Source organism: Biomphalaria glabrata, chromosome 3 (assembly GCF_947242115.1).
Source record: "Biomphalaria glabrata chromosome 3, xgBioGlab47.1, whole genome shotgun sequence".
NCBI classification, from domain to species: domain Eukaryota; kingdom Metazoa; phylum Mollusca; class Gastropoda; family Planorbidae; genus Biomphalaria; species Biomphalaria glabrata.
Genome location: NC_074713.1, coordinates 27,345,736 through 27,358,560, shown reverse-complemented (window position 1 = coordinate 27,358,560; position 12,825 = coordinate 27,345,736). Strand labels below are relative to the sequence as shown.

At 36.2% G+C, this 12,825-nt stretch overlaps 1 protein-coding gene across 4 annotated transcripts; it reads left to right on the top strand.

Moving 5' to 3' along the window:
• The first annotated feature begins 96 nt into the window (after positions 1-96).
• On the top strand, positions 97-11,975 carry LOC106071296 (galectin-10-like). 4 transcript variants are annotated; one of them, XM_013231373.2, is made up of 5 exons: positions 97-276; positions 5,194-5,370; positions 9,603-9,703; positions 10,484-10,688; positions 11,707-11,975. In XM_013231373.2, exons 2-5 carry the CDS (start codon positions 5,326-5,328, stop codon positions 11,818-11,820), a joined length of 465 nt encoding a protein of 154 aa, XP_013086827.2. In that variant the 5' UTR covers positions 97-276; positions 5,194-5,325; the 3' UTR covers positions 11,821-11,975. The 4 variants fall into 4 exon arrangements, with proteins under 4 accessions (XP_013086827.2, XP_013086829.2, XP_055880851.1 ...); XM_013231375.2 differs by lacking the exon at positions 97-276 and adding an exon at positions 650-694; XM_056024876.1 differs by lacking the exon at positions 97-276 and adding an exon at positions 701-843.
• The last annotated feature ends 850 nt before the right edge of the window (positions 11,976-12,825 follow it).

Here is a 12,825-nt window from a genome sequence, read left to right as displayed (position 1 = left end):
CTTTGAAAACTAAAGATCATTACTTTTCTAAGATTTATTGGGACGACTCCCCTTAGCGCTTAAATACGCACATAAATATATATATATATATAGGTCTGTGAATCGATCAGTCTCGGATAAGAATTTATTTCCGGTTTTCAGTCTAGTATACTAAATAAGTTTGTGATCGTAGCATAGACACCTACATAGAGACCATCATTGTTTGTTTTGTATTGATTTCAATTAGTACTGGAAAGTCAGCGGATACGACGTCCTGGTAACTTCATCTCGCAGAAAGTAGGTCTATACTTTGAATATCTCTTGTTAATCTCGCCTTAGTTTTAAAGCTGCAGATAATTTCACCCAGTCTAAATTTTTTTTTCTGAGACCTGGTCGAGAAACTCATACCCGGCTGATCAAGAGTCTAAGAATGCTGTTGTATTAGCTAAGTAGATGTAAACATCTGAGTTTTGTATCTAAATAAAATCTGTTGTAGATCTTTGACGCTGGTTATAATACAAGCAAATTTTCAAGAACATGAACTTTTAAAAGTTTATTTGATAACAGAGATGCAATTTTTTAAAAATCCCTATACACACTGACCTATATATATTTCAATGTTTATAAATGCTCATTAAAAAATAAATTTTGTGTCTGAAAATAACAAAACAAAATATAAACAATCACTTAGATACTCAAAAAGGAAGTTTTAAAAGTAAGCTAGTCTAAGATAGATCTAGAAAGGTGTTTTTTTCTTCAAAACATTTTCCTGAAAAAAAAGTAACATTGTAGAAATCACAACTTAATTATACTAGATCTAGTTCAATAATTCTATAAAATACAGAAAACCAGAGATAAAAACAGGTTGAGTCGTCAAAGACAACAAAGAAGAAGCTACTTACATCCTACGTAGGTCTATATAATTTAGATCTAGACTACAATGACTACATCTATATGTCAATCTAGTCGTGCATATTAATTAGAGACTCTCCAGGATAGAAGACTCACATTAAAGTAGCCTACTGAGTCACACGTAGGACGTATACACATTTTTTTTTTTTGAAGTAACGTCTGTATTATATAAGATAAAATAATCATTTCTTATTCATATGCTAGTTCCATTAGGTTTAATGTAGGGAACGTGTGTTCCTGATTACACCAGACCAATGACTAAGTAGACTTTAAATTATCTAAGAGTTTAGTTTAGTTCTATAGTTCTACTATAGTAGAATGTAAATATCCATTTGTTATAAATTATAAGACTGTATTTGCATCCTTGAACTACTAAGACCAGAGCATAAAAGACGCTTTCTTTAAAGGAGGACAGTGTGTTGCATGATTTGGGTTTGGTTAGGCTTAGGATTCGGGTTATAAAGGAAAAAACAATACGTCGTTATGTTGACGACTTTTGCGTCACACACACAAAAAATGCCCGCTATAAGACAACCTACTTAACTCAAAGACGATCTTACGATGATCTCACACCTGTTCTAGACGCTATATGTACCTCGACTGTCACTTGTATAACAAGATTGGCCAGTGTGGCCTGCTTCTTTAGTACCCTTAATTTACTTATTAATCACGTGCCATCTGTTTTAAATTTAACCCTCGACATGCGCTCTTCTTACAATGAGGAATAAAATGTGTTATAGACGCCAGGAAAATGAATTTCCGAAGCTCAGAACGAGCCGCCCTCGGGGAGCTTACAGCGCCCCAACAAACCCCTTGACTTCGTGAGGAAACTGCTGTCTGCAATCTCTGAAAATAGTTTGTTTCTAGTACTAAACGTTTTAGCCTTTAATGAGCATTCTTTACGTGAATCTGGATTTCCAACGAATTGTAAATATAGATAGATAGATATATAGACAGACAGACAGACAGACAGACAGACAGATAGATAGATAGATAGATAGTAGGGGTGCACCGGATAGTCCCTCCGGCTCCGGCTTCTGCCGAATATCCGGTATTTTTTACTATCCGGTGCTATTCGGCTCCGGTCGGATATCACTACCGGATAGTAAACCGGATAATAAAAAATACACCTAATTAATATGCATAAAGTGGACCTCGTTCCATTACTGTCTGTTATAGAATGTATTAATGCTTATATGAAAACAAAATAATGTGCTTAAAATAGAGCCATTATGAATATGCACCAAACATCGTTTATTATAAAGACAAGGCATGTTAATAACTTAATATAAATAGAGATGAAACTTTACATCATAAATGCGCTTTACATACAGAGCAGCAATGGCTGGCATTTTTTTCAATTTGTCTTGACCTTTGAGTAAGTTAGTTAACATGTTAAAATGCTACATTCCTTGACTACGTCATGCTGACCAGACGTCTGTCTAGCTGTGTGGGTATATCTCCAGAGGTAGAGATGAACAACTCCCACCCCCTTTTGTTTGTTTAGTCCATCACATTGAGCTAATTTATAGGCAGGTAACCACAAGTTAAATACGATGGACGTAGGTTTAATGTCAGCGTATTGACACTCTCTAGTAGTCACACCTTTCGAGGGAACTGAGTTTGTTTACTTAGTAGTTAATTTTTATTGGGGGGGGGGCTGGACTACAAGAGCCACACCTCTAAGGTAACCAGGTATATTTCTAGATGAACATCTCCCTCCCCCTTTTATTTGTTTAGCCCATCACATTGAGTTCATTGATTGACAGGTGAACCCAAGTCAGATACGATGGACGTAAGCACTCTCTAGAGGTCACACGAGGGAACTAGGTTTGTTATTGGGGGGTGGCCTAGACTTTACATTATAAATTCGTATTACATACGTAGCAGCGATGTCTGGCACACTTTAAAAGCTTGTCTTGACCTTTGAGTGGTCTAGTAACCATGTAATATTTCTTAACTATGTCAAGCTGATTGTCTAGATGTGCGGGTATATCTCCAGAGGTAGAGATGAGCAACCCCCACCTCCTTTTGTTTGTTTAGTCCATAACATTGAGTTCACAGATAGGCAGCTGACCACATTAAGCTAGATGTCAACGTGTTGACACTTTCTAGAGGTCACATCTTATGAGGGAACTGAGTTTGTTTACTTGGAAAAGAATTTTTATTAGGGGCGGGACTACAAGCCAAATCTCCATAAGGTTACTCTGGTATGAGTGTGTTTATTATGAGATAGGTTGTCAATCAAGGGTCTGGACCACAACCCACACCTTTTATACTATTGGCAGGGACAATAAGTTTGTTTACTTAAAGTCTCAAGTAGGAGGCTGGACTACAAGCCAAACAGACACTGACCAGGGGTATCTTTAAAGGGAAGGCTCAAGAGACTCAACACGCTCAACTTCTTATTTGTTTAATCCATGACAATGTATTGATAGACATTGACCATTCTTAAGCCAGAATGGATTAACGCAGATTGTTGAGAAACATTGACACTGTCTAGAGGTGACTAGATGATGAGACTAAGTTTGTTTACTTGGAGAGAAATGTCATTTAGGGCGCTGAACACACGTTCGTTGCACAGTAAAATAAAACAAATATGTGCATGTGTGCGTGTATGTATTTTTTCCCCTTGTATTAAAACTTTTAGAAAGAAAAATAATATCATTGTTTAATTCTATTGACTTAATATATAAAGGAAAACCTTACAGTAAAATTTAACATCGCAGAAAATAAATTGATCTAAAACACCACAATTAGATCTAGCAAACAAAGAAAAAATATGCTGGAATATTAAGAAACACTTGACCTCTATAACTAAGGTACAGATATAATTTATCTATATGCTTGACTGACCATGCCATTGTGTTATCTTATTTCGACTGCACACTAAACACTATTGCGAATGCCCAAGAACAAAAACGCGTGATGGTCAACACCATCATCTATACACACTACATTAGGACTACATGTGTAGGCTCACTACGTCTATCTGACCAGATTGTTACTATCAGTCGAACACAGAGTCTATTTATGTTTTTTTTTTGGTACGGAGGGTGTGAATGCGTTTTTTTTTTCTTCTATAGTTGATTTTCCTGATTTTCTTAGATCTATATAACAGTAGATCTAAACATAGATATCAATAATAGGCCTACAGACTACAATTAAATCTATGCTTCGCAATATTTAAGGCTCAGGCTATGAGTAGGTATAATAGATGTTCCTGCTGTTAATAAAATATCGTTTGCCGCAAATGGATTAATAAATATATGACCTACTACGCTTCAGATTCCAACTATTAACTAACAGCTATCAGTATTAAGCCCTTGAAACCAGAACCAGAAGCAGTCTTTGGACTTAAAATTACAAGTCTGATGACCAGTTGTTGGTCAGAAATTCTTGAACACATACATCCAACCACCATACAAGCCAGATGAGAGATTTACAATAGTAACTAGTTAAATATATACTAACATATTTTACATTGACCCTCCAACACACAGCCTTTATGGTTGGTGGCCTCGTACATGCTACACAGATTAATTTTTGTTTATAAATACTGTTAAGCTTGAATAAATCAATCAGTAACAGAGTTTAAAACAATAAGGTATATAAAAGGAAAAAAAAGAATACCAACAAATATAGGTATGTTATTTAACAGTTTCGTAAAATGCTCAGCAATACAAGCTATTTACAAGACACTTAGGTATTCGGCTCCGGCCCCGGCCGAATATCAAATTTTACTATCCGGTCATATCCGGCTCCGGCCGGATATCAAAAAGTACTATCCGGTGCACCCGTAATAGATAGATAGATAGATAGATAGATAGATAGATAGATAGATAGATAGATAGATAGATAGATAGACAGATATATAGATATATAGGTCGCCGCTTTAAAGTAAGTTTGAAACAAACAATAGATAACTATAGGGCCTATACAATCTTCTATTTTCATAAGCACTTCACTAGCAGAGTAAATAGCTTGAGTTATGAATTCAAATTCAGGTCGTTCCCCTAAATGCTTTTAAAAAGTGATTACTGTAAAATTTACCCAGATATCTCTTTCTTTCTCCCCTCATCATTTTTCAGATACATGATAAGGATCATAGCATAGTGAGAAAGCTAAAAGCATGAAATAGTGTTTAACAAAAACAATTGGTAAAAATATTTCTAATCGCACAGATTTAATGTTATTGGTCTAGATCTGTTACATGACTGATCCAAACTGATACAACTACACTTTGTATAATTTTTTTTTCTTTAAATTATTGAAAATATTTTCTTGTTTTTATAATCCCAGGAGTGGTGTGACCCATAGAACTTGTACAGACGATCGAAAGTGTTTTACTATATTGATTCTATTTACAAATAAACGCAAACAAAATCACAACGTATTTTTTTAAGGCGAATTCTAATAGGATCATCGATAAATATGACCTTATGTGTGAAGATTGCAGGTCAAGGATGTCTACAAAAGGTCAGTTCATAAATAAGATTCCCTTGCTCATCGGTATTGTTATCTTGTAAGGTTGTAGATGTATAATATATATATAGATATATTCGCATACCTGTCGCATAATAGTAGTAGTAGTAGTAGTAGTAGTAGTAGGTAAAAGCTGTAATAATGATAATAGTAGTAGCAGTAGGTAAAAGCTGTAATAATAATAATAGTAGTAGCAGTAGGTAAAAGCTGTAATAATAATAATAGTAGTAGCAGTAGATAAAAGCTGTAATAATGATAATAGTAGTAATAGTAGTAGGTAAAAGCTGTAATAATAATAATAGTAGTAATAGTAGTAGGTAAAAGCTGTAATAATGATAATAGTAGTAGTAGTAGGTAAAAGCTGTAATAATGATAATAGTAGTAGCAGTAGGTAAAAGCTGTAATAATAATAATAGTAGTAGTAGTAGTAGGTAAAAGCTGTAATAATGATAATAGTAGTAGTAGTAGTAGGTAAAAGCTGTAATAATGATAATAGTAGTAGCAGTAGGTAAAAGCTGTAATAATAATAATAGTAGTAGTAGTAGGTAAAAGCTGTAATAATAATAATAGTAGTAGTAGTAGGTAAAATCTGTAATAATGATAATAGTAGTAGCAGTAGGTAAAAGCTGTAATAATAATAATAGTAGTAGTAGTAGGTAAAAGCTGTAATAATGATAATAGTAGTAGTAGTAGGTAAAAGCTGTAATAATAATAATAGTAGTAGTAGTAGGTAAAATCTGTAATAATGATAATAGTAGTAGCAGTAGGTAAAAGCTGTAATAATAATAATAGTAGTAGTAGTAGTAGGTAAAAGCTGTAATAATGATAATAGTAGTAGTAGTAGGTAAAAGCTGTAATAATAATAATAGTAGTAGTAGTAGTAGGTAAAAGCTGTAATAATGATAATAGTAGTAGTAGTAGGTAAAAGCTGTAATAATGATAATAGTAGTAGTAGCAGTAGGTAGAAGCTGTAATAATGATAATAGTAGTAGTAGTAGTAGTAGGTAAAAGCTGTAATAATGATAATAGTAGTAGTAGCAGTAGGTAGAAGCTGTAATAATGATAATAGTAGTAGTAGTAGTAGGTAAAAGCTGTAATAATAATAATAGTAGTAGGCCTAGTAGCAGTAGGTAAAAACTGTAATAATAATAATAGTAGTAGCAGTAGGTAAAAGCTGTAATAATAATAATAGTAGTAGCAGTAGGTAAAAGCTGTAATAATGATAATAGTAGTAGTAGTAGTAGGTAAAAGCTGTAATAATGATAATAGTAGTAGTAGTAGGTAAAAGCTGTAATAATGATAATAGTAGTAGTAGCAGTAGGTAGAAGCTGTAATAATGATAATAGTAGTAGTAGTAGTAGGTAAAAGCTGTAATAATAATAGTAGTAGTAGTAGTAGGTAAAAGCTGTAATAATGATAATAGTAGTAGTAGTAGGTAAAAGCTGTAATAATGATAATAGTAGTAGTAGCAGTAGGTAGAAGCTGTAATAATGATAATAGTAGTAGTAGTAGTAGGTAAAAGCTGTAATAATAATAGTAGTAGTAGTAGTAGGTAAAAGCTGTAATAATGATAATAGTAGTAGTAGTAGGTAAAAGCTGTAATAATGATAATAGTAGTAGTAGCAGTAGGTAGAAGCTGTAATAATGATAATAGTAGTAGTAGTAGTAGGTAAAAGCTGTAATAATAATAATAGTAGTAGGCCTAGTAGCAGTAGGTAAAAACTGTAATAATAATAATAGTAGTAGCAGTAGGTAAAAGCTGTAATAATGATAATAGTAGTAGTAGTAGTAGGTAAAAGCTGTAATAATAATAATAGTAGTAGTAGCAGTAGGTAAAAGCTGTAATAATAATAATAGTAGTAGTAGCAGTAGGTAAAAGCTGTAATAATGATAATAGTAGTAGGCCTAGTAGTTGTAGGTAAAAGCTGTAATAATAATAATAGTAGTAGGCCTAGTAGTTGTAGGTAAAAGCTGTAATAATAATAATAGTAGTAGTAGCAGTAGGTAAAAGCTGTAATAATAATAATAGTAGTAGGCCTAGTAGTTGTAGGTAAAACCTGTAATAATAATAATAGTAGTAGTAGCAGTAGGTAAAAGCTGTAATAATGATAATAGTAGTAGGCCTAGTCGTAGTAGGTAAAAGCTGTAATAATGATAATAGTAGTAGTAGCAGTAGGTAAAAGCTGTAATAATGATAATAGTAGTAGTAGTAGTAGGTAAAAGCTGTAATAATGATAATAGTAGTAGTAGTAGGTAAAAGCTGTAATAATGATAATAGTAGTAGTAGTATGTAAAAGCTGTAATAATGATAATAGTAGTAGTAGTAGGTAAAAGCTGTAATAATGATAATAGTAGTAGTAGTAGTAGGTAAAAGCTGTAATAATGATAATAGTAGTAGTAGTAGGTAAAAGCTGTAATAATGATAATAGTAGTAGCAGTAGGTAAAAGCTGTAATAATGATAATAGTAGTAGTAGTAGTAGGTAAAAGCTGTAATAATGATAATAGTAGTAGGCCTAGTAGTAGTAGGTAAAAGCTGTAATAATGATAAGAGTAGTAGTAGCAGTAGGTAAAAGCTGTAATAATGATAATAGTAGTAGGCCTAGTAGTAGTATGTAAAAGCTGTAATAATGATAATAGTAGTAGGCCTAGTAGTAGCAGGTAAAAGCTGTAATAATGATAATAGTAGTAGTAGTAGTAGTAGTAGGTAAAAGCTGTAATAATGATAATAGTAGTAGGCCTAGTAGTAGTAGGTAAAAGCTGTAATAATGATAATAGTAGTAGTAGCAGTAGGTAAAAGCTGTAATAATGATAATAGTAGTAGTAGTAGTAGGTAAAAGCTGTAATAATGATAATAGTAGTAGGCCTAGTAGTAGTAGGTAAAAGCTGTAATAATGATAGTAGTAGTAGTAGGTAAAAGCTGTAATAATGATAATAGTAGTAATAATAATGACAGTGACGATCATGTCGGCATTTTGAACGCAGGCGAGAGAGACGTAAAACAAGTGGATCTAGATTCAGCGGCGTAGAAACGTACCTATGGGTCAGAGTTCAGACATAGGATGTCCCCCACTCCTCCCCCCCCCTCCCCCAACAAAAAAAACTTGAAGGCTCAGACGACAAAAGGAAATCGGATCATCTTGAATATATTAACAAAAAGACTTCATTGTTTGTACCAACTTTTACGATTCGGTTTCAGCTTCTTGGTAGCAGTAGTGTCAGCAGTAGTGTCAGCACTGGTGTCTGCAGTCGTGTCAGCAGTGGCGTCAGCACTGGTGTCTGCAGTCGTGTCAGCAGTGGCGTCAGCACTGGTGTCTGCAGTGGCGTCAGCACTGGTGTCTGCAGTCGTGTCAGCAAAGGCGTCAGCACTGGTGTCTGTAGTAGTGTCAGAAGTGGCGTCAGCACTGGTGTCTGCAGTCGTGTCAGTAGTGGCGTCAGCACTGGTGTCTGCAGTAGTGTCAGTAATGGCGTCAGCACTGGTTTCTGCAGTAGTGTCAGCAAAGGCGTCAGCACTGGTGTCTGCAGTAGTGTCAGAAGTGGCGTCAGCACTGGTGTCTGCAGTAGTGTCAGCAGTGGCGTCAGCACTGGTGTCTGCAGTAGTGTCAGTAATGGCGTCAGCACTGGTTTCTGCAGTAGTGTCAGCAAAGGCGTCAGCACTGGTGTCTGCAGTAGTGTCAGCAGTGGCGTCAGCACTGGTGTCTGCAGTCGTGTCAGCAGTGGCGTCAGCACTGGTGTCTGCAGTCGTGTCAGCAAAGGCGTCAGCACTGGTGTCTGCGGTAGTGTCAGCAGTAGTGTCAGCACTGGTGTCTGCAGTAGTGTCAGCAGTGGCGTCAGCACTGGTGTCTGCAGTCGTGTCAGCAAAGGCGTCAGCACTGGTGTCTGCAGTAGTGTCAGAAGTGGCGTCAGCACTGGTGTCTGCAGTCGTGTCAGTAGTGGCGTCAGCACTGGTGTCTGCAGTAGTGTCAGTAATGGCGTCAGCACTGGTGTCTGCAGTAGTGTCAGCACTGGTGTCAGCAGTAGTGTCAGCAGTGGTGTCACAGTCGTAACCATTAATGTTGATACGTCTTCTTCAAAACTAATAGTCATCATTCTTTCAATAAGCTATGTGGGTCTTTAGTAGTCCTAGGCTCGGCCGCAATGAGCCCCTTCCCGTCACGGTTGCTCCGCCACTGTCTAAAATCGAGTTGTATATTTTGTTTGTCAGTACACAAATGTACCTCTGCTGCAGGATGCTAAATGTGAACAATTGGCGGAGTTTGAAATTCCTGCAGCCTTAGAAGTTGGCCAGAAAGTGAGTTACATTGGAACACCGGACAGAGATGCTGAGGAGTAAGTGCCGAGTGAGAGAGTTTTGGTTTGAACCTTGATCTCGTTCTGACTCTTTTTTTTTTTCTCTTATTGGAAACTGAGGGATATATTTTGTTGGTTAGACAACACATTTCTTTAAAGACTCTATTTCTAACTTGGCCTTGTAGAACATATTGCTAGCCCCCCCCTCCCCATTTTAAAAGAGTTTAAGTAGAATGAAGTCATTGTGGCATTAGATCATGAACATGAAGAGAGTAGTCTGAACTTAGAAGCAAAGGTTCGGTGCTAACAAACGCCATCTTTCTAAGGCATGCACTAATTGTTCAACCGTAATCTTCTTGTGTCTACTATCTAAATGAGGTTAGCACCAAACACAAGATTTGAAAGTTTATGAGACACATATCAAAAGATCATTGGAGTTTGTAACAGTTTTTAGACATTTAAAAGTCATCTAAAAATACACAGCTATTGATGATTAGTGAGTTGAGTGATGGGTAAGAGATGGATTGGGGGAGAAGAGTCACGGGTGAGGGATGTTTTGGAAGGAGAGTCGAGTGATGGGTGATGTTTTGACAGGAGGGTTGAGTAATAGGTTTGATTGATTTTGATTGATTGAGTTACATCTGCAAAATGGTTGAGTGCTGAGGTTGATATTTGTTGAATAGTGGTTGAGTGGACTAGTGATTGGTGACTGATTGTAAGTGGCGGATTGAGTGATAGGTTGAGTGATGGGTTGTGTGATGGGTTGTGTGATGGTTGAGTGATGTGTCAGAACTACATTTGTGTCTGTGCTATCTTCAGGTTCTGCGTGTATCTAGTGAACAAACAGGGCGATGTGGCGCTGAGTGTCCAGGTAGACTTCCAGAAAAACATTGTTACTTTAGACTACAAGCGCAGCGATGCTAGCGCCAGGTCACATCAACTAACCTTTGACGACACTTCATTGCCATTCTCCAGGGGTATTCCGTTCAAACTGGGCATCGAAGTTCTGAAAGATGAGTACAAGGTACTGTCCCAAAGATAAGTGTAGGTACTATCTTAAAGTACTGTTTCAAAAACAAATACATACAGGGTACTGTCTAAAAAACAAGTTTAAGGTACTGTCTAAATGATGAGTACTAAATACTGCCTGAAAAGATAAGTACTAGGTACTGTCTTAAAGACAAATACTAATTACTTTTTTCAAAGATAAGTAGAAATGACTATTTCAATTAATTCAATGATAAATAGAAGGTGTTGTTACAGAAATAAAGGTAAATGTACGTTCTACAAGATAAGTACAAGATACTGCCACAGAGATAAGTACAAGATACTGTCACAGAGATAAGTACAAGATACTGTCACAGAGATAAGTACAAGATACTGCCACAGAGATAAGTACAAGATACTGCCACAGAGATAAGTACAAGATACTGCCACAGAGATAAGTACAAGATACTGCCACAGAGATAAGTACAAGATACTGCCACAGAGATAAGTACAAGATATTGTTACAGTGAGATATTGTATCAAAGAAAGGAAAAGGTTCTTTTTGAAAGATAAGTATAAGATACTGTCATATAGATAAGTACAAGATACTGTCAGAGATAAGTATAAAATAATGTCAAAGTATGGACTCAATGACGAGCACTGTACATGATTTGTACAGCCAGGTAAAGAAATTAATTATTCATGAGAGTTCAAGGTTCATAGGTGACTTAAGTATATGTTTGCTTTCTTTTTGTGGCCACGGTTCATAAACGTGTCACGTGATAATAGTGACGTTACCATTCTTTAGTTTCTCATGCAAAGCTACAGAAGTCATTTACAAACGTCTTCAGGCCAACCCCAGACTACACAGTAAAAATCTGTTTTTTTTCAACTTGGTTTGAATCCGAAAGCGTAGGTAGGCCTACTAGGTAGCCCAGAGTTACACTGTTTGACCCAAACTCTCAGAGGCACTCCATAATTAAGTTCAAGTTCTGGAACAAGTTTTTTATTAGTCCACTGGATTATTGTTGTAATGTTGTTCTTGTACTCCTCAGCTGAGCGTGACTGGCCAACACTTAGCCTACTTAAACCATCGTGTCAAACCAACCACAGTCACCACCATGAAAGTCAAGGGCGATGTCAAAACAAAAGAGTTGAGGTTGGGGTGACGCCCATGTGTCTCTAAATAGCACCTGAAACAAGAGACTGTAGCTCGTGAGGTCTGATCCGTTTCAAAGACAGAAATAATATTATAAGTTTCAGTTTCAACTTAAATCAATCAATCAATAAATAAATAAATATAACTTTGAAAACATGATGTCAATCAATGTTGCTCTAGTTTTAAACTGAATGACTGCGTTGCAGAAGTTAAGAGAGAACCAATGATAGATATGTAACGTTTTATAAAGGGGGGGGGGGCGGGGACAACAACGTAAGCAATGACATATCTGGGGGGGGGGGGCGTGCGTGGTGGCTGAGTGGCTTCCGAGCCGCGATGTCTCGGGTTCGAATCTTGGTGATTTTATTAATTTGGAGATTATTTTTTTTTTTTTGTCTTTTTATGAGTCCACTCATTTCTGATGGCTGACACTAGTGATGGCTAGCTGACACTTGTTCCTCTCCACTCAATTTCAGATCAAATTTTGCACGATTATTTCTTGCACCTGACGAAACAAGAATTAATAAACAAAATAACCAGTTAGTTAATTAATGACTTAGACTTAGGTCCTCCCGCGCACTGGGCGTCAAGCTGTCTCCATAAAGATCTGTCATTGGCAATGTCTGAAGCCTCCTCCCACCTGGTATCCATTGTTCTGATTGATTTTGATTTTTTGACTTGAGGCACATCGGCACAATTTAGGCCATGTCATGCCTGTAGTCCCCCAAGGACTACTCTCTCTCTCTAAACAACAAGGGCCAGATTCTATACAGTCATATCATTAAAATCAAGGTCTATTCACAGTTAAAATAGTAAAGGTAGTAAAAATTTAAATATTTGGTAAAAATCTAATTTAAATAGTGCATGTTCACAAATTTATAAATCAGATCTTCGTAGATAGCCCCACTTCCCGGATAAAGCCCAGTACCTTCCCAGGGTCGACATTATCAAATAGTGTTTTTAAATTAGTGGCTCTAAAATATTTCGTCCTGACATCCTGGTATCTGGGGCAATC